At 41.1% G+C, this 21,569-nt stretch overlaps 2 protein-coding genes across 5 annotated transcripts in view; both read left to right on the top strand.

Annotated features, from left to right (window-relative positions):
• The window catches only part of gstcd (glutathione S-transferase, C-terminal domain containing), a 45,949-nt gene extending 28,042 nt beyond the window's left edge, over positions 1-17,907 (top strand). The window contains exons 8-12 of the mRNA XM_058070576.1: positions 4,065-4,198; positions 9,123-9,153; positions 10,870-10,939; positions 13,766-13,921; positions 15,385-17,907. Of these exons, the coding sequence (XP_057926559.1) occupies positions 4,065-4,198; positions 9,123-9,153; positions 10,870-10,939; positions 13,766-13,920 (390 nt within the window). The 3' untranslated portion in view covers position 13,921; positions 15,385-17,907. The remainder of the gene's footprint in view (positions 1-4,064; positions 4,199-9,122; positions 9,154-10,869; positions 10,940-13,765; positions 13,922-15,384) is intronic.
• A 269-nt stretch (positions 17,908-18,176) lies between these two features.
• npnta (nephronectin a) overlaps positions 18,177-21,569 on the top strand; it is a 55,799-nt gene continuing 52,406 nt past the window's right edge. For 3 of the 4 annotated variants that reach the window (XM_058046057.1, XM_058046056.1, XM_058046053.1), the window contains exon 1: positions 18,177-18,468. In XM_058046057.1, coding sequence (XP_057902040.1) covers positions 18,398-18,468 — 71 coding nt within the window. In that variant the 5' untranslated portion in view covers positions 18,177-18,397. The remainder of the gene's footprint in view (positions 18,469-21,569) is intronic. The other variant, XM_058046055.1, reaches the window with a different exon arrangement.

Here is a 21,569-nt window from a genome sequence, read left to right as displayed (position 1 = left end):
TTTGGAATGTGGGAGGAAACCGGAGTAGCCGGAGAAAACCCACGCATGCACTCGAACCCATCTCCTGACTGTGTGGCCAACATGCTAACCACTCAACCACCGGTTACGCACCGTAAAAATGACAAAACACTACTTGACCTTTGACAACAAGCGATGCGTACGGTTGTGCTTCAGTCTGACTGCTTTTAATGGGAGTCTATCATCATCAGTTTGGCATCACCCACTGAATCGTCACAGATGGACTTTTTTATATTCCTGCTCAATCTGTATTATGCCCCTTTTTTTTTTTAACCATCTGCGGTCATTTTGAATCCAGCTGCTTTTATTGTTGCCTTCTACGTTCTGGGTAGTAAAGTGCACAGATTATTGGACTCAACAGCATGTGGGCGTTTTTAGTGCCTCTACACATTTGGTCAGGCAGCCTTGGACGCTGGTTAGTCTGAGCGTTCTACCTACCTGGATGAACTGCTCCAAGCGGTAGATTTGTATTCTTTTGTTTTTGTGACACAATACCAGTGCCCTGGATTTAATATGCATAACTAGTGTACAATTCTTGCTTTGTTTGACTTGTAAATACATTATAATACTGTCAAGCATCTGTACAAAAAAAAAAATCATCACTCTGATTTATTTAAATGTCGTCCATTTCTTTGATTGCACTCAAGCTCAGAAAATGTAAATCGGATTCACATAATCTGGAGCACATTATCGGTGTTTATTTTTGTATTTCCCCCTGAAGACCTGGTAGGTAAAATCAGGGTTTTTATGTTGGATGTTAATACATTCAGGTGTGCCTGTCATTGACACTTCATGCATTATGCATCATTTTAAGAAGTCTTCGGGAAGTGGTTGGTTAAATCGAAGAAGAAGAATCTCACAACGCAGGGTTGTCCAAAGTGCAAGCCATTTGGGGCCCGTTCAATATGATTGAAGAAGAAACCTAAAATCAACAACAGCAGAAAATGGGGGGGAAAAGGAGCAAAAATTTGAAATGCTGACAGTAATTTCTCTTCTTGTGGCCATCCGTGAAAAAAATCAGTGGAAAAACATAAATAGTCTATCTTAATGTTAATTTTTGGTGAGTGAAAGCACGAGATTTAAACCATTTTTCATGTTATCTGATTACCATATTTTCTGGACTATAAGTCGCACCAGGCCAAAAATGCATAATTAGGTAGAAAAAACATACATAAGTCGCACTGGAGTATAAGTCGCATTACATCATCTTGGAAGGCAAGTTCTAACAATAAAAGAATAGAGAACAGGCTGAATAGGTGTAAGATATGCTAACACAATGGTTATTCAGCTACACAAAAAATAAACATGAAGAGAAAAGGTGTCCAGTGTTTATGTAGCATAAACAGTTTTTTCATTTATAAGTCGCTCTGGAGTATAAGTCGCAGGAACAGCCAACCTATGAAAAAAAGTGCTACTTATAGTCCGGAAAATACGGTAATTCACAGGCGTATTTTCCCTTAATAATTATTTATTCATTCATTTTCTATTGCTTATCCTCACAAGGGTCGCGGGGGGTGCTGGAGCATATCCTTATCCTGAGTACACCCTTGACTGGTGGCCAATCACAGGGCACATATAGACAAACAACCATTCACACTCACATTCATACCTATGGACAATTTGGAGTCGCCAATTAACCTAGCATGTTTTTGGAATGTGGGAGGAAACCGGAGTACCCGGAGAAAACCCACGCAGAACATGCAAACTCCACACAGAGATGGCCGAGGGTGGAATTGAACTTGGGTCTCCTAGCCGTGAGGTCTGTGCGCTAACCACTTGATCACCGTGCAGCCTAGTAAGATCTGCACTCAACTTGCATATTTTCCCCAACAAATTTTAATGGTTTGAAGTTCAAGTGGACTTTTTTGGCGAGTGAAAGCGGCTCAAGGAAGACCAGTACTGCCGACTTACCAATTGTAATCTTTACCTTTGTCTGATACAAACTCTGATGATTTCACTTTACAGACATAGTGTATTTTTCCACAAAAAAATGGAACATCCTCAAAGGCATGAAACATTCGAGTCTCTGCTGTACAGTTTTGGCGAGTGAAATGGGATCATACAAGACCATGAAAGCTTGGTGGTTTCCGTCCATGCTCCTTGCATCCGCCTTGTGTCTATTGAGCTCACTGGCTCTGATGTTCTGCTACTTGGCGCTTCTGCAAGGCAGCTTCTCGTGGATTCAGACTCCCGGACGCCATGTGACACATTCTTGGACAAACGTTTGCTGTGGCTGTTTGAGCAAGATGGGGCTAATTTCAGTTACTGTTGTTATATACAGACGTGTTTCTGTTTAATGCGCAAACTACCTGGAATACAAAAAGCTTTATTTTTACAAACCAGGCCAGTAGACATCCAATGGTTCTAATGAATTCTATTGCATGTGTTTATACAGTGAAGAAAATAAGTATTTGAACACCCTGCTATTTTGCTATTTCTCCCACTTAGAAATCATGGAGGGGTCTGAAATTTTCATCGTAGGTGCATGTCCACTGTGAGAGAGATAAACTAAAAAGAAAAATCCAGAAATCACAATGCATGATTTTTTAACAATTTATTTGTGTGATACAGCTGCAAATAAGTATTTGAACACCTGAGAAAATGAATGTTAATATTTGGTACAGTAGCCTTTGTTTGCTATTACAGAGGTCAAACGTTTCCTGTAGTTTTTCACCAGGTTTGCACACACTGCAGGAGGGATCTTGGCCCACTCCTCCACACAGATCTTCTCTAGATCAGTCAGGTTTCTGGGCTGTCGCTGAGAAACACGGAGTTTGAGCTCCCTCCAAAGATTTTCGATTGGGTTCAGGTCTGGAGACTGGCTGGGCCATGCTAGAACCTTGATATGCTTCTTACGGAGCCACTCCTTGGTTTTCCTGGCTGTGTGCTTCGGGTCGTTGTCGTGTTGGAAGACCCAGCCACGACCCATCTTCAATGCTCTGACAGAGGGAAGGAGGTTGTTCCCCAAAATCTCACAATACACGGCCCCAGTCATCCTCTCTTTAATGCAGTGCACTCGTCCTGTCCCATGTGCAGAAAAACACCCCCAAAGCATGATGCTACCACCCCCATGCTTCACAGTAGGGATGGTGTTCTTCGGATTGTACTCTTCATTCTTCTTCCTCCAAACACGCTTATTGGAATTATGACCAAAAAGTTCTATTTTGGTCTCATCTGACCATAAAACTTTCTCCCATGACTCCTCTGTATCATCCAAATGGTCATATGCAAACTTAAGACGGGCCTTGACATGTGCTGGTTTAAGCAGGGGAACCTTTCGTGCCATGCATGATTTCACATCATGACGTCTTAGTGTATTACCTACAGTAACCTTGGAAACGGTGGTCCCAGCTCTTTTCAGGTCATTGACCAAGTCCTGTCGTGTAGTTCTGGGCTGATTCCTCACCTTTCTTAGAATCATTGAGACCCCACGAGGTGATATCTTGCATGGGGCTCCACTCCGATTGAGATTGACCGTCATGTTTAGCTTCTTCCATTTTCTAATGATAGCTCCAACAGTGGACCTTTTTTCACCAAGCTGCTTGGTAATTGCTCCGTAGCCCTTTCCAGCCTTGTGGAGGTGTACAATTTTGTCTCTGGTGTCTTTGGACAGCTCTTTGGTCTTCGCCATGTTACAAGTTAAAGTCTTACTGATTGTATGGGGTGGACAGGTGTCTTTATGCAGCTAACGACCTCAAACAGGTGCATCTGATTCAGGATGATACATGGAGTGCAGGTGGACTTCTAATGGGCAGACTAACAGGTCTTTCAGGGTCAGAATTCTAGATGATACACAGGTGTTCAAATACTTATTTGCAGCTGTATCACACAAATAAATTGTTAAAAAATCATGCATTGTGATTTCTGGATTTTTCTTTTTAGTTTATCTCTCTCACAGTGGACATGCACCTACGATGAAAATTTCAGACCCCTCCATGATTTCTAAGTGGGAGAAATAGCAAAATAGCAGGGTGTTCATATACTTATTTTCTTCACTGTATGTAATGAGTGTGGCTTTAATTGCAGCGTTGTTGTCTTTGTACCAGGTCGCGCTCCATGCTTGTGGCGTAGCGACAGACATGGTGATGGAGCACTGCATCCAGGCAAGCGCCGCCTTCGTCATCAGCCCTTGTTGCTATGGCTTCATCCCTAATGCAACTAAGTTCACCTTCCCGAGGAGGTTTGTGCCTACCCGCCGCCACGCCTCAGGCTAGCCTTTTTTTAAAAATGTAAATAGAGCCTTGCAAGTGTAGCTGTCCTTTTTTTGTCTGTATTCCCCTTCCCTGAGCTTTTGTTTTATTTGGCTCTATTCCCATTCCCACATGCTCATTTGTTATTTTGTTCCTATTGTCCCCTCCCTTTTACTTTCTCACCCTGGTTTTGTCAGCAAACAAGGCCCTAAAATTCCCATAAAAATCATAATTGCTTCAAAGGAGAAGCACCTTTTTTTGAGTTAGGGCTTTGTAGCAACATAGTTGCGACTGGTGATGGATAGTTTTACCTAAAGTCTAGTGGTGTCAAAGTGCTTTCCCTGTTCCTGATTTCTTATTTTTCATTTGTCACACTTAGACATAGACTTTTTTTATTGTCATTGCACAAATTATTTGTACAAATAATTTTGAAAACATGGAACATTGATGAAACTTCCATAGAGTGGCCAGCCAATCAAAATTACCCCAAGAGCGCAGCAACAACTCATCCAAAAAGTCACAAAAGACCCCACAGCAGCATCCAAAGAAATACAGCCCTCACTTGCCTCAGTTAAGGTCAATGTTCATGACTCCACCATAAGTAAGACACTAGGGAAAAATATTCCAAGACCAAAACTACTGCTGAACAAAAAGAACATTAATTGTCTTAATTTATACTGATTTGATGTAATCTATTTATTCTCCACATTATTATTTATTATTTATTATTTATTATTTATTATTTATTATTTATTATTTATTATTTATTATTTATTATTTATTATTTATTATTTATTATTTATTATTTATTATTTATTATTACACGGGAGCCAGGCAACGACATTTCGTTGGCAATTTCACTGCTGTGTTATTGTACAATGACAATAAAGAAAGTCATGTCTATGTCTACTTCCGGTATATGTTTTAGATTATCAAACAAATTGAACTATTAGTCAATGACAGCACAACTGGACAGAAAATGAATTAAATGAGAGAAACAAATCCAAACCTACTACACACCCGAGTCACACCCAGGAGTCATTACTGCTTTCTCTGTTCTCAACTGTTCTCAATCATAAAACCACTTAAATAGGACCTGCATAACAAAGGGAAGTAGACCAAAAGATATTCGAAATTATGTTAAAATGCCATTTCTAAAGATTTGGGACCTCAGCAAACCATAGTGAGAGCCATTTTCCACAAGTGGCGAAAACATGGAACATTGATGAAACTTCCCTGGAGTGGCCAGCCAACCAAAATTACCCCAAAAGCGCAGCAACAACTCATCCAAAAAGTCACAAAAGACCCCACAACAGCATCCAAAGAAATACAGCCCTCACTTGCCTCAGTTAAGGTCAATGTTCATGACTCCATCATAAGTAAGACACTAGGGAAAAATGTTCCAAGACCAAAACTACTGCTGAACAAAAAGAACATTAATTGTCTTAATTTATACTCATTTGATGTAATCTATTTATTCTCCACATTATTATTTATTATTTATTATTTATTACACTGGGGAACAATATTTTTTCAACTTTCTGTTGCATTGGATTTTTTAACTGATTCTGAATGATTTTTAGGTGCTGATTTCAAATCTGAAATTAGTTTTTCTCCATAAGCTCTAGTTTTCATGCAATTTGAGATAGATGAAATAGTCTAAATATATGAACTTACGTAACCCAAATCTATGCGTTTTGAGATTATATACATAGATTCCATTCCTGTTCCAGTTTTCAAAGGTTTGCCTTCATTAAACGATAAAGACATTGGACATGATACGAACGAGGAAGACAGTTGTGACAATGAATTGCCAGAAACTGAGTGGGAACAATCCGAGGAATGTTCTTCAGAGACTGAATCTCCCCCAGTCCCCAAGCCTCTTCACCAAACTGAACTGAATGACTTAGTTCGGGATTTAGGTCTTTCAAAGAAAGCAGCTGAGCTTTTGGCATCAAGATTACAAGGCAAAAATCTTGTTGATCACACTGTTAAAGTGTCATATTACAGAAAGCGCGACCAGCTTTTTGTGACCTTCTTTTCTGAAGACAGACAGTTTGTTTACTGCCATGATATCCCAGGTCTTCTCAAAGAACTGGGTGTTCCTCACTATGATCCAACTGAATGGCGGCTCTTTATAGACAGTTCTAAACGCAGTCTCAAGTGTGTTCTTTTGCATAATGGCAATGTTTACGGGGCAGTGCCTGTAGGTCATTCAGTTCATCTGCGGGAAGACTATGATGACATCAGAATGGTCATGGAATTCTTAAAATATCGTGAGCACAACTGGATCATTTGTGTAGACTTGAAAATGGTAAACTTCCTTCTTGGTCAACAGAAAGGTTTCACCAAGTTTCCATGTTTCCTCTTCATGTGGGACAGTCGCGCACGAGACAGACACTGGGTCCAGAAGGACTGGCCTGTTCGTGAAACCCTTGAAGCAGGCATGCCAAATATCACACATGACCCAATTGTTGACAGAGATAGGATCATCTTTCCTCCTCTGCACATCAAACTAGGTTTGATGAAACAATTTGTCAAGGCACTGGATACCGAAGGTGAATGTTGTCGTTCGACAAGATCAAAGCAGGTGTGTTTGATGGCCCACAGATTCGAACCCTCATTCGTGATGATCAGTTTGTTGCCAAGATGACCGCCTTGGAGAGGGCAGCATGGTTATCCTTTGTGGCAGTCGCTTAGAACTTCCTTGGAAACAACAAGGCAGAGAACTACAATGAACTTGTGAACAGAATGCTCCTCGCTTTTCGTGCTCTCAGGTGCAACATGAGCATCAAGCTTCATTTCTTGAACAGCCACCTTGACCAGTTCCCTGAAAACCTGGGGGCTGTGAGTGACGAACAAGGAGAGCGGTTCCACCAAGACCTAAAGATCATGGAAGAACGCTACCAAGGTCGCTATGTATGATGGCCGACTACTGCTGGAGTATTAAACGAGATTGCCCAGATGAAGTGTACAAACGCAAAAGTTACAAACGCAAATTCCTGCCTGACTAAAATACTGTACTGACAGAAAGTGATAAGCGTTATTAGCTGTGATTGACTCTTATCTGAAGAACGTTGTAAATTATGCTTATTTCACGTTGCGATAAAGACTGTTTTCTGAGAAACGCTTCCAGAAAAACATATGGCACTTCTAACAATAGTGTACTTTAATCTAAAATCACATTTTAATGTTCTGTTTCTTTTGCCTTGTTAAATATACTGATTTGTGGCTGACATTGCAATATCCTATAATAATGCTCGATTTTTTTCTATTTTTAATAAAAATTAAAGATTGCATAAAATCTGTAGCTTGCAGAAAAAAACTAACTTCAGATTTGAACTCAGCACACTTAAATTGACTAAAAACAAGTCTTACTTTAAATGCAACATTTTGAGTGTTCCCCAGTGTTATTTATTGTTTATTGTTTATTGTTTATTGTTTATTGTTTATTGTTTATTATTTATTATTTATTATTACACGGGAGCCAGGCAACGACATTTCGTTGGCAATTTCACTGCTGTGTTATTGTGCAATGACAATAAAGAAAGTCTATGTCTACTTCCGGTATATGTTTTAGATTATCAAACAAATTGAACTATTAGTCAATGACAGCACAACTGGACAGAAAATGAATTAAATGAGAGAAACAAATCCAAACCTACTACATACGACATTGTAAATTATATGTACAATAGATAACATATTTGTTGTGTTACATAAACTGTGTAACTTTAGGTAATGGGGAAATTTGCATGTTCCAGCATACTTCGTAATGGTAATGGTAATGGTAATGGTTTTATTTCATTTGAACATGCATCAGATTACAATTGAATGCAACACATAATCAGTTCACAGTTCCACATGTCCAAAAGGAGTAGGAAGAAGCAAAGCTTATTAAATCCTACCCCTCCATCTGGTACTTTTACAATCAGTAACATTTGTTCACTTCCTGCTTTCCTAAGAAAGACTTAATTTTTTTTTTTTTGTCACGTACCGAAGTACGAGGTAATATGACCATACAGTGAAGTAGAGGTAGAATACAAATTTACAAATTTCCCCACTGAGGGACGAATAAAGGAATATCTTTATCTTAATATCTTTAAAAAAGCGCAACATGATTTAAAAGACACATTAAACCGACTTTAAGGTGCAGTAAGTACTTAAGTAAACAGCCAAATTAAAAAAAAAAAACAAATCGTAGAAGGCTGCAACCGTCCTACAGTTTACAGTTGGATTACTGTTTGTGCTGGTCCAAGATCTGGCAAAATCTGATCGATATGGCAAGAGTACTGTATACTCTACTGCAAAAACGCTAGTCAAAAATCTCCCATATGAGTCCACTCTGCTGTTTTTTGGAATGCGCTGCAAAAACGTTGCCTCTCCAAAGTTTAGAAATGAACTCGCAGGCTGGTCTGATGTCATTCCCGAGGCGGCTATGGCCCGCAGGCTGCCAGTTAAATCACTCTGGTTTAGCTGATCCTGGCTTTCCACACTGCTTTCTCGCTGCTAACTTTCAAAGACTGATGAAAAGATACCATCCCGCCGCTAACACACATCAAGAAGCTTCATGATCACGCCCGCCCACCTGCCTTACTCAATCCGCCTTTTACTTTCTGCTCCTTTTCCCACCCTCAGGACTCCTTCTCATTCCGCAGGTGTAGACATTCCGATCACTTCACATGCATGCTTTTTTTTTATGATCTGTGAAACCAAACTCGCAGAGGCCCTCCTACTTGGAGTTAATTTGACGACTTTCCGTTTGACCTGACAGACCCGAACCCCCCCGGCTTCATGTTGGTTTTTAATTAGCCGCAACCACGTGAAACCATGCATGAGCCCACAGAACAAACTAAGATCTCCACCGAAACATCCGCATGCACTGACCCATTCGACTTGTCTTGTTTCTTACAGCAAAAGGTTCCAAGAGACTCTGATTCACAAGGTAGGTGTTAAAATGTTCCCCTGTTGCATTTATCATTCACTTGCACTGAGGTGGAATATTAACTACACCTCGACATTCTTGCTTTCCTCGATATTTCTGCTTAAATAAATGAAGCTAAAACTGCAGAGGCTCACGCGGCACACTGTGCTGAGCGAGGCCCTTTCACGCGATGATGTATGGGCCTTGTCAGAGCCCCCCCGGGATCTAATCTGAAATCACTGCAGGTGCTCGCCACGGCAACCTCTTGTCGAAACATCGGACCTCCTTTGACTTCTGTCGTCGTAGCGCTGGAGAGAAACATATTTTTGCTGCTGGAACTTGCAGAGAGAAAACGCTTAATTAGCATCTGACGCCTGCAGTAAGGAGGAATGACAGCGTGTTGTCAAGGGCAAAAACCATCAATGATTAGCAATGATGTCAAGACGGTTAGCGTCGCCTGTCTCGCAGTTGCTCTGTTTCCTTCGGAGACTTTGTTTGAAGGCTGATGATCGCACACAGCCTTCATTGTTGCAGCTGAAACAAATGTAAATACATCGGTACCTCTGTGTATATTTTTTCTACGTATTACAGCTTTATTGTTTTCTTGATATATTACCCCATTTTTATGAATAATGACAAATTGTTTTCCTAATACTGCACGGCGGTTGAGTGGTTAGTGCGTAGGCCTCACAGCTATGAGACCTGAGTTCAATTCCACCCTCGGCCATCTCTGTGTGGAGTTTGCATGTTCTCCCCGTGCATGCGTGGGTTTTCTCCGGGTACTCCGGTTTCCTCCCACGTTCCAAAAACATGCTAGGTGAATTGGCGACTCCAAATTGTCCATAGGTATGAATGTGAGTGTGAATGGTTGTTTGTCTATATGTGCCCTGTGATTGGCTGGCCACCAGTCCAGGGTGTACCCCGCCTCTTGCCCGAAGACAGGCAAGGGATAGGCTCCAGCACCCTCGCGACCCTCGTGAGGATAAGAAAATGAATGAATTAATTAATTTTTCCAAATATTTACATTAACTCTTTTTATAAAATGACTGCGTTTTTTTCCATGTTTGCACCCCCCCCCCCCCCCCCCCCCCCCGTTTAATTGTATTTTTAGAATGTATCGAGGGCTATTAAACTGCGGGTTGCAAATGGCTTTTGGGCTGCACTTTGGACACCCCTGGCTTAATCCTTAGTTAAACAATTAAATATGGCAGTGGAATTTTTAAGGTTGAGCACATTGTTGAGTTTTCAGAAAAAATGGGAAGAGAAATAATCTGTTCCAGGGTTAAACTGCGGCATGATTCCCCAATTTTTATGCTCAATTTGAAGTGTATTATTCCTGAAAAATATGGTCACTTTACAAATTGTCCCACTTTTGGGGTGTTTTGGTCTAAGTTGGTCTACTATCTTCAACTTTTATTTAGTTAGTAAACTTAAAGTAATTAGTGATGTGCTAAATAGTTATAATGTTAAAGAAAAACACCTTCCCCATTATTTTTGTCTCACAGGCGACCAATAAAATACATTAAAATACATCCTCCAAAATCTCCTGACTCCCAGTAGAGTCAGAGTAGAAGTTGCTAAACCACCCGAGTGGGGAAAAAGTCCATCTTTTCTTCCAATTTTGACTTCCTGCAGCTGTTTTATGGTAGTTACAGCTGTATATCATGTATCATCCAAAAGCTACACACTTGGTAGCGAATCAAATTAAGAGCATTAACCAAGTGTCTTTTGTTTCAGGAGCACATGATCCTGTGCCGCTTTGCTGACCAAACAGCTCCTCAGCTTCCTCCTGAGAGACGACTCATAGGTATCGCCTACGACAACTTGGACACACGCTGTTTGGTCATATACACAAAAAGGATGCATTCACTGACCTCTCCTTATGGGTCAGTAGCGACACGGCAAAGCAGCTGCTGTGAACAGCTGCCACTTACGTGTTGTCAGATTCCGAGGGAGGCAACGTGTCCGGCTGTCAGTCGTGTCCAGGGTGTCTTCATGTAAAGGGGGGGATTTCTGAAACTGTCCCTCATGTCCTGTCAGGCTAAAGTCTCTTGTGACAACTTCTGTGGCCTTTAGCTGTTTTACTAAGTTAATTGCCTATGTACATGGACATTATTTTTATTTTCGATTTAGCTATTTAGCTAGGTTATCCTCTTTCCAAAAAATGTGCTTATAAGGAAATTGAGGCTACATTGTCCTAATGGCTTGGGTAATGTAGGAACCAAGTTTGACAGAAAATACTTGTTATGTAAATACAGTATCACTCCTTTATCACAGTTAATTGGCTCATGATCCGATCGTGATAACTACAATTTATTTTGGAATATTTTGGTAGAGAAAACCTGTTTCTTCTAAAAGCATTTTCTTCTGAATACAATTTTTTAACAATATTAGAGCCCTCTAGACATGAACTAACACCCCTATAATCACCTTTACGTTTGTTTTACCCAGCATAGTCGACATAACAGCAAATAGCTTGCAAAAATGAATGAAAAATGCGTTTTTAGTGCCTTGGAGGTGGAAAAGTACTATGCAGGTGAAAGACCATTTACCATTAACATTTATTGGCAAGAGAGGCTGCACGGTGGAGGAGTGGTTTGCACGCAGGGCTCACAGCTAGGAGACCCGATTTCAATTCCACCCTCGACAATCTCTGTGTGGAGTTTGCATGTTCTCCCCGTGCATGCGTGGGTTTTCTCCTACATTCCAAAAACATGCTAGGTTAATTAGCGACTTCAAATTGTCCATAGGTATGAATGTGAGTGTGAATGGTTGTTTGTCTATATGTACCCCGCCTCTCGCCCGAAGACAGCTGGGATAGGCTCCAGCATCCCCCGCGACCCGAGTGAGGATAAGCGGAAGAAAATGAATGAATGAATTTAGTGGCAAGAGTGAAGCCACAGAATTTGAAGGACAACAAGGGGACAAAATCATGTTTCTTTTTTTTTTTTTTAATTAAAAAAAAAACAGAAAAAAATATTCTCAATGTTTTGGATATAAAGAAAAATTCCTACAAATTTTTTGATTTCAAAATAAAATAAAAACATTCGAGATGTTACGATCAGGGTTTTATGCTGCCCATCCCAGTCCCGATAACCCATGGGTGAAATCAGCTGATACCAATCCCAAGGCCGATCACATACATGCAGTGTATCTGTTTAAATGTACTACTAGCTACATTAGGGGTCACCAAGGTTTTTTGCATTAATACGTCATATTAAATATATGTATGAGAACTTGCAAAAAAAAAACAAAAACATGTAATTGTGTGCCTTCAGAAAAATCAAAGTGCGAGGTGGCCTTCCCTTGGGAGATGCCATACGACTTCAAGAAAGAAGGAAAGAAACCCCCCCTCCCAAGCTAACTTTATTCATCTTTGAAGATTAATAAATTGATTTTACTTCCTATACAGCTTAACGATAAAAGAAAAAACTCCAGAAATCAGTTTTTCATAGAGCAGGTGAGGAACCAAACATGTTATATAACCGTTATATTCTCCGTGAAGAGGCTCAATGTGGCATATTTTGGTTTAGTTTTACACATTTAAAAGTCCATCCATGAAATTAATCTATTTTTTTTTATTTTAAGATTCTCTTACTGGTTTTTAAATGTCTTAACGGCTCTGCCCCTTCTTATTTATCTGATCTGCTTTTACCATATCAACCCCCGCGGACCCTGCGGTCCTCCGGCACTGGCCTTTTAACAATACCAAAACCCAGAAAAAAACCCCACGGTGAGACAGCATTTAGCCACTATGGCCCCCACCTGTGGAACAGCCTGCCGGAGAGCCTCAGGACTGCGGAGACTGTTGATATTTTTAAAAGAAGATTAAAGACGCACCATTTTAATCAGGCTTTTAACTAATATTGTTAAGCTTTTATTATGTTTTCATCCTTTTAGTCCGATTTTATGTTCTTATTCTTCAGCTTTTAACTCCAGTGTTTTGTTTTTATCTTGTTAGTCCTATTTTATGCTCTTAATCTTCAGCTTTTAACTCCAGTGTTTTGTTTTTATCTTTTTAGTCATATTTTCTGCTCTTGGTCTTCAGTTTTTTAACTCCAGTGTTATGTTTTATCTTTTAGTCCTATTTTATGCTCTTAGTCTTTAGCTTCTAACGCCAGTGTTTCCTCAGGGGGGTCCTCCACACGGGGGGCTGTTCGGGTATGCTGAGGGGGTGCCATCCTTGGGTCCCTTCGACACGGCCGGCTGGGGGTTCCTCCCTTTAATGTGGGGGTCCGCCCGTCTAACGGAGTCGGGGGGCCCGGGTGCTGGTCCTCCGACGGCACGGCCTGCAGCTCCTCCCAGTGTGGACGGCCCCAAAGGTGGCGTTTCCTTGATCCTCAGTACCATGCCATGTCTCCCTACTGTGTGTGATTGTGTGTGTGTGTGCGTGTGTGGGTCTAGTATGGAGGGTGGGAAGGAGGGGCTTTCTTTTTGCTTCATTGTTTTCCTTTTTAATTGTGGAAATTGTTTTAATTCTGGAAAGCACTTTGTGTTGCATCTCCTTGCAGGAAAAGTGCTATACAAATAAAGTTGATTTGATTTGATATTTTGTATTTACGGATACAGTAATCTAATATATAATATAGTCACATGATAAGATGTAGACTATTTCTGTGTTGTGTGACGGCAGGAAAGCAGTGCATGGGCCTGGTGGACTTGGATCGTTCGTGGGTGGCGGAGTCACATGGTTATCGTGTGCAGGTGATGACCATGGAGCCGGACACGTGCTCGCCCAAGAACAACATGCTGATAGGCAAGCCCCATGCGCAAGATGGCGCTCACTAAGGTGAGCGTAGATACGTCACAGAGATACTTTTATTTTTCATGTTTGATAGCAAGATTTTTATGATGATGTTTTTTGCTGCCACTTTTTACTTTAGAGTGCATCTGTTGGTAATTGTAGCGTACTATTTTAGTTGCTCTTTTGGATTCCTGTGAGCATTTTCCTTGCTCCTGTAGCATTGTGGGCCCTTCTTTGCTCCCTATAGCGAGCAATTTTTTTTTTGTTTAGGTTCTTTTTTGCGAATAAAGGACTCATGTGACTACACCTACAAGCACGTCTTCGCATCCTGAGGTGATGGTAAAACACATTGTACCCGATTGTGACAATAATAAGCAATAATAAGCAAAACTGTGACAATAATGACCTTCAACCCCAGCTACCTCCTCCATCGCCTAATTACCTGATCATCTTGTCCAGTATGTTGTATACTCTATGTATGGACGGACTTACGAGGGGACAATTAAAGGGCATTTCTATCGATTCCATCCAACAAGATTTACCTGGGTTTCCAAATTCAGGTTTTAAAAAGCTAAAACAACTTTGTTTTCATAAAATCATTCAAGTCTGCGCTGTGTAAATTGGGGCTATTATGGTGCAATTATTCTGTTTATCTATCTCTCTGCTCTATATCTATACTCTGTTGTCTTCCAAACTTCTCTCCCCTGGAGGCTTCATTATAAAGCATGAGTTCACCCAAATACCAAAATACCCCTAATATTTCCCCACTTTGCGCTGCGAGAGTTGACATCAGTGCTGTTCCAAAACAACCAATACGTAATGTCTGGGGATTTTTTTACTTTTTTTTTTTTCTTTTTTTTTCTTGCTCTATCCTTCATTGTGTTCAATGAACTCAATTTTGACCCCGGGTTTTTCAGGTCGAATAAATCAAGGTTTGGTGATGACGTCTGAATTTTTTCTCCCGCATTTGGTGGATTTATTAGTCAGACATGTCATGTTTGAAATGACTGTCAGCCAGCAGGAGAAGCATTATACTGAAGGGGCAGTCATTGCCCTCATTTATATCCTAACACTCATGGTGCTAATGGTTCAAGGTAACCTGGACTCATGCTGACAAAAGACTCTTTAAGGGCATACTTAAGAGTTGCTATTTGAATGAATCCACCATGTAGCTAAATGTAGCTAAGTAGAGCGTCTTATTGTTAGTGTTTGGTCTAAATTGACTTCTTTGGAGCTATAAACATCACATGACATGATATGATAATAGATGTTTTTTGTGACCTTGATGCATATGAAGGAGGGAGTAATTACTGGTTGGAACTGTATATGGAAATACTGATTATTATTTACTAAGCATTGAACAATGTCTAAACAGAGTGGCCATTTGACACAATTCCTCTTTGATTCAAGGTTATTAACATTAACGTGACAAGCTCTTATAAATAAACGCAACATCTCAGTATTTTTGTATGACATGCATTTTGTCTTGCTGTTCAATTCTGTTTTAGGACGAGTTGGATTGATCCCGGAATGAACATAAATACCTGGGGCGCGAATGTTAACGATGTATGCATCAGTCATCTCGAACGACAACGTGGGTGGGGAGTGGTTTCAAACTTCCCTGGGGTCATCAGGTGGGCACCCGCCTTTGTTGGTGTTTCGATGATAAGCCCACAGACGCAGTGAGAAACAATGAAAAGCACCCATCCATTCATTTTCTGTACCGCTTATCCTCATGAGGATCACGGGCGTGCTGGAGCCTATCCCAGCTGTCTTCAGGCAAGAGGCGGGGTACACCCTGGTCTGGTTGTTGTATTATAGACCAGAATATATACATAAATATTGTTGTCTACTATAACAATGCTCCCCGCCGGAGCCTATCCCAGCTGTCTTTGGGCAAGAGGCAGGGTACACCCTGGGCTGGTTGTTGTTTTATAGACCAGAATATATACATGAATATTGTCTACTATAACAATGCACCCCGCCGGAGCCTATCCCAGCTGTCTTTGGGCAAGAGGCAGGGTACACCTTGGACTGGTTGTTGTTTTATAGACCAAAATATATACATGAATATTGTCTACTATAACAATGCACCCCGCCGGAGCCTATCCCAGCTGTCTTCAGGCAAGAGGCGGGGTACACCCTGGGCTGGTTGTTGTTTTATAGACCAGAATATATACATAAATATTGTCTACTATAACAATGCGCCCCGCCGGAGCCTATCCCAGCTGTCTTTGGGCGAGAGGCGGGTTACACCCTGGACTGGTTATTGTATTACAGACCAGAATATATACATAAATATTGTTGTCTACTATAACAATGCACCTCTCCTCCCACACCAAGTCAGCTGGGATAGGCTCCAGCACACCCCCTGCATATGCAAGGGGGGCTAAAAGTATGGTTAGAGTTTTTTAACACTGTTTTTTGAGTTAAATTTCAGTATTATCTTCTATAAGTTATAACTAATACAGTAAACCTCGGATATATCGGAAATCCGCTCACAACGGACAGATAAAAAAGAACCGATTTTTCTGTAATGCATTTCCAATAAAAATTCATTGCATATATCGGATTTTTTATAACGGATTTCGCCTATTTCGGACAAAATCTCCAGTCCCGTTCCAATGCATTTCCATTAAATTTCCCTCGCATATATCGAATGGCCGCATCGTGGCGCTCCGATTCGCCGAATCGTGACAGGCCGCTATACGACGTCATTTGCAGCGTTTGCAGCGTTGCCTGCGCGTCCAGGTACATTGGAAACATAGTCAAGGAAGTGCCTTTTTATAACGGATAAAATCCGATTTACGCATATACCGGATATAAATCCGATATATGCGTAAAACTGACATTTTCCGGTATACGCATATAACGGATTTCGCTTATATCGGACAAAACCAGTGGGAACAATTGAATCCGATATATCCGAGGTTTACTGTACGTCCACGACCATAATGAGGATAAGCAGAATAGAAAATGGATTGGAAAGCTTATCTAATCATACCCACCATCCCTTTCACATCTGTTGCAGTGCATTTGTTCACTTCCTGTATTCCATATGTGATTTTTACTACAAAGAAAAGTCATAAGTGACATAACAGTGAGGTAGTTGTCATTTTTAAGTTATACCATAACAAGTAGTAATCACATGTGATAATTAGTGTGATAAAAAAATAAATAATGGATGTGGTTATGAGTGGTTAATGTGCAGGCCACACAGCTCGGAGATCCGGGTTCCATTCCCCCTTCCACATTCTAAAAACATGCACATTTTGTTAACGTTAAGACTCCAAATTGTCCCTGCCTCTTGCCTGAAGACAGCTGGGATAGGCTCCAGCATGCCCTCAACCCTCGTGAGGATAAGCGGTAGAAAATGAATGACCGCTTTTATTGTTTCTTGAATTCACTCATGTTAGGACATTCCTTTGATTCCACATACTGAAATACTGTGTTTTTAACGTTTTTCTTGCATTTGAGTGTTTTGAGTTTAGTTTTTTCGCTAAGATCTATAAGGGAATCGATCATATCGACCTCCTCTTCTACGCAAAAAGAGATCCACAATCGATGAGAGCACGTTTGGTGCGGTTTTAAGATGGAAAAACATCCACAAGGTGGCAAAAGTACATTTTATAAGAACTCGGAATACTACACAGCAACCAGGAAGTGAAAATGCACAAAGTCTTGTAGCTTTGAAGAGATTTGAGGGGAAATTGGAATGCAGATCAGTTCCAAAGATGAAAAATGTAACTTCTTCATGGTGTTATATTTGTAAATAAATGATTATTTTCATGTAAAACAACTGTCTTTTGTCTTGTTTATGTTGTTTACATATTATGGCTAAATATAAATTTGTGTCAAAAGCTTTTATTTTGTTGAGAAGTGATATTTTGCTGAAACGTAATGTTCTACTGCTGATTACTAAAAAATTAAAAACTGTATTTTGTGTTCAGTTGTGTTTTCATTGATTTTTTTTAATTTGATGATCTGAAACATTAAAGTGTGACAAACATGCAAAACATTATTTGATGAAAATAAAGAATAACATGTGAAACAGTCTGGAGATAATCCCCAATCAATCAGTCCTTATGCTGAAGTATGATGAAACAATTGCAGTGTGTTGCTATGTGAAATGTGTTTTTATTTGCGGTAATTCCGGAGCTAACTGATCTTCCGACTCCTCTTCAATTACATGCGCTTTTATTGCCTTCACCTTCTACCTGGGTGGTCCACGCCCTTCTTCATTTTATTCAGCTGATCGTGCCTGCGCATAGTGACGTCACATTTAAAGGCACAGGCGCGCCCCCGCTTTATAAGGTGTGACTGAGTGGCGGCGGAGTGAACTTGTGAGGAAGAGGAGGGCGAGAGAGGGAGCTGTGCTCTCTTTCCCTCGCCGTAACACCACACAGCACTTCACCACCCCACCATCCGCCTTTTGGATATAAGACTCTTTTTATTTTTTGCTGCACCAGCAAGGAGGACGCTGTTTTTGGGTTTTCCATTCCTGTGGACTAGTAAGCCGTCATGGACTCCTGGATAAAGTTCATCTTGTTCTCCGGCTTGTGGTTCACACCGGGAGCGGAGTTTGACGGCAGGTACGCGCACATGTTTTCATATGTCGTCTTTTGTTTGGCTTCTCTTTTGTTATGAGTTGTACACCAATTGTCTGCAAACGTGTTGCGGGTTCTTGAACGCATCATTTTGTAGGTCCTTCAAGTTGCTCGTGCATGCTTTGATGGTAGAGTACAACCACACACTCCACCTGACATCTAATGCATCTTGTTGTAATATTTGTATAACACTTTTTAAAAAACAGTAATTTTGCTATACAAACAAGAAAAATAATAAAACGGATGTATTCCATATAAACATACAAGTAAACAGTGTAGTGAGAAAATTAGTTCCCTTAAAAAACAACATAATATGGTGAAACGATGCCACGTTTATCTCGTAGTGACATCAAGTCCATTTCAATGAAGATTATTTCGCATATTTTCATCAAAAAAATAAAATACAAATCTTCCTGTGCACAATCCAGCTGCTTTTGCTCATGAAAACAATTGGATGTGATTCCCTGAAGCTCAGTGTGAATAGCTCATACAAGATGTCTGTGTCTATGTGCAACTAGACACAGTGGGGTAAAAATAAACCCCCCCCCCCATTACTTCTTTTGTTTGTCACACTTAAATATTTTATATTTCACAGCATTAAACAGATTTAATGTCAATGACAACATCACTGAACACAATATGCAGTTTTTAAATGAAAACTGAGAACAAATTATTGCCCGCCCACCCGCCCGTCCCGTCCCCCACAGAAAGAATGTAATTACATCTGTGTTTCAGAAAAAGAACATCATACCAACAGTAAAATATGGTGGTGGTAGTGTGATGGTCTGGGGCTGTTTTGCTGCTTCAGTACCTGGAAGACATGCTGTGATAAATGGAACCATGACTTCTGTTGTCTACCAAAAAATCCTGGAGGGGAATGTCTGGCCATCTGTTTGTGACCCTAACTTGGGTTGTGCAGCAGGACAATAATCCAAAACACACCAGCAAGTCCAACTCTGAATGGCTGAAGTAAAACCAAATGAATACTTTGGAGACACTGAGTCAAAGTCCTGACCTGAATCCTATTGAGATGCTGTGGTATAACTTCAAAAAGGCGCTTCTTGCTGGAAAAGAGTCCAATGTGGCTGAATGACAACAATTTTGAAAAGATGAGTGGACCAAAATTCCTCCACAGCGCTGTAAGAAACTAAAAATTTAAGTGTGACAAACATGCAAAAAAAAGAGGAAGAGGGCAAACACTTTGTCATTGTCATTGTATTTGTCTGTGTGTACCAGTAAGTTTGAAAGTGTTTTGAGTGTCTGCTTGACTGTTTGCTTGTGTTCACAGTGCAGCTTGGGGGGAGTTTTGGCTACTTTTTTAATTGGCATTTAGCATATAAATAACAATATTTTCATTATTAATGAGATATGACACTTGTTGAAGCTTGTACATTACAGTTCAAGACAAAAAAAAATATCGGTACTGTATGTCAAAGGACATACATATATAATTGTAAACACAAAATTTGAATATGTTTGTTTCTGAGCAAATGCAGACTTGAGCCGGTTTTCACACAGAATCTTGCATGAATAACCCTAGAAAAGCCATAACACTAGATCCCCCATTTATCGCCATGTGTCTTTTACACAGAACCCATCATATTACGGTCAGTGTTGCTGTCAAGGGCTGTCATTGACTCAGGATTTTCATAGTCTGACTGGGATAGGCTCCAGCACCCCCGCGACCCTTGTGAGGAAAAAGCGGTAGAAAATGAATGAATGAATGAATGAATGATTTGTTAGCCTAAAATCCATCCATTCAGTTTCTATGCTGCGTATCCTCACTTGGGTCGCAGGGGTATGCTGGAGTCTACCCCAGCTGACTTCAGGGGAGAGGTGGGGTACACCCTGGACTGGTCGCCAGCCAATCACAGGGCACATATAGACAAACAACCATTCACAACCAGGGGTTAGGGTTAGGGGGTTAGGGGGTTAGGGGGTTAGGGGGTTAGGGTTAGGGGTAGGGTTGGGGTTTAGGGTTAGGGTTAGGGTTAGGGGGTTAGGGTTGGGGGTTAGGGTTAGGGGGATTAGGGTTAGGGGTGGGGTTAGGGTTAGGGGGATTAGGGTTAGGGGGATTAGGGTTAGGGGTTAGAGGGTTAGAGGGTTAGGGGTTAGGGTTAGAGGGTTAGGGGGTTAGGGGGTTAGGGGAGTTAGGGTTAGGGTTGGGGGTTAGGGGTTAGGTTTAGGGTGGTTAGGGTTAGGGGGTTAGGGTAGGGTTAGGGGTTAGGGTTAGGGGGATTAGGGTTGGGGGTTAGGGTTGGGGGTTAGGGTGATTAGGGTTAGGGGTTAGGGGGTTAGGGGAGTTAGGGTTGGGGGTTAGGGTTAGGGGGTTAGGGTAGGGTTAGGGTAGGGTTGGGGGTTAGGGTTAGGGTTAGGGTTGGGGGGTTAGGGGGTTAGGGGGTTAGAGGGTTAGGGTTAGAGGGTTAGGGTTAGGGGGTTAGGGTTGGGGGTTAGGGTTAGGATTGGGGTTAGGGTTAGGTTAGGGTTAGGATTAGGGGGGTTAGAGGGTTAGGGGGTTAGGGTTAGGGGTTAGGGTTGGGGGGGTTAGGGTTAGGGTTAGGATTAGGGTTTAGGGTTAGTCTATCACAGCTGACTTCAGGGGGGGACGCGGGGTACACCCTGGACTGGTCGCCAGCCAAACACAGGGCACATATAGACAAACAACCATTCACACTCACATTCATACGTATGGACAATTAGCCTAGCATGTTTTTGGAATGTGGGAGGAAACCAGAGTACCCGGAGAAAACCCACGCATGTACGGGGAGAACATGCAAACTCCACAGAGAGATGCCCAAGCGGACATTCAAACCCCTTGTCTTCCTGATCTCCTCACTGTGTGGCCAACATGATAGCCACTCAACCACCGCCTAAAATATTAACAAAAAATGTATTTTAAAGTGAATGATGATAGTTTTACATGTCCTTGCCTTACATCCTTTGGCCCCGTTTTGGGTTATTTAGCAACTGCTCTCAGTTAAGAGTCAGCCAAATGTGAGTTTATTATGGAGCGATAATGGAACAGACTAGTTTCTTATGTGCAGTATTGTACAAAAACCAAATCATATGAAAACCAAGGTTTGACT

The sequence above is a fragment of the Doryrhamphus excisus genome, chromosome 1 (assembly GCF_030265055.1).
Source record: "Doryrhamphus excisus isolate RoL2022-K1 chromosome 1, RoL_Dexc_1.0, whole genome shotgun sequence".
In the NCBI taxonomy this organism is placed as follows: domain Eukaryota; kingdom Metazoa; phylum Chordata; class Actinopteri; order Syngnathiformes; family Syngnathidae; genus Doryrhamphus; species Doryrhamphus excisus.
Note: the sequence above shows the minus strand (reverse complement) of the source record. Positions and strands in the feature narration are given on the sequence as shown.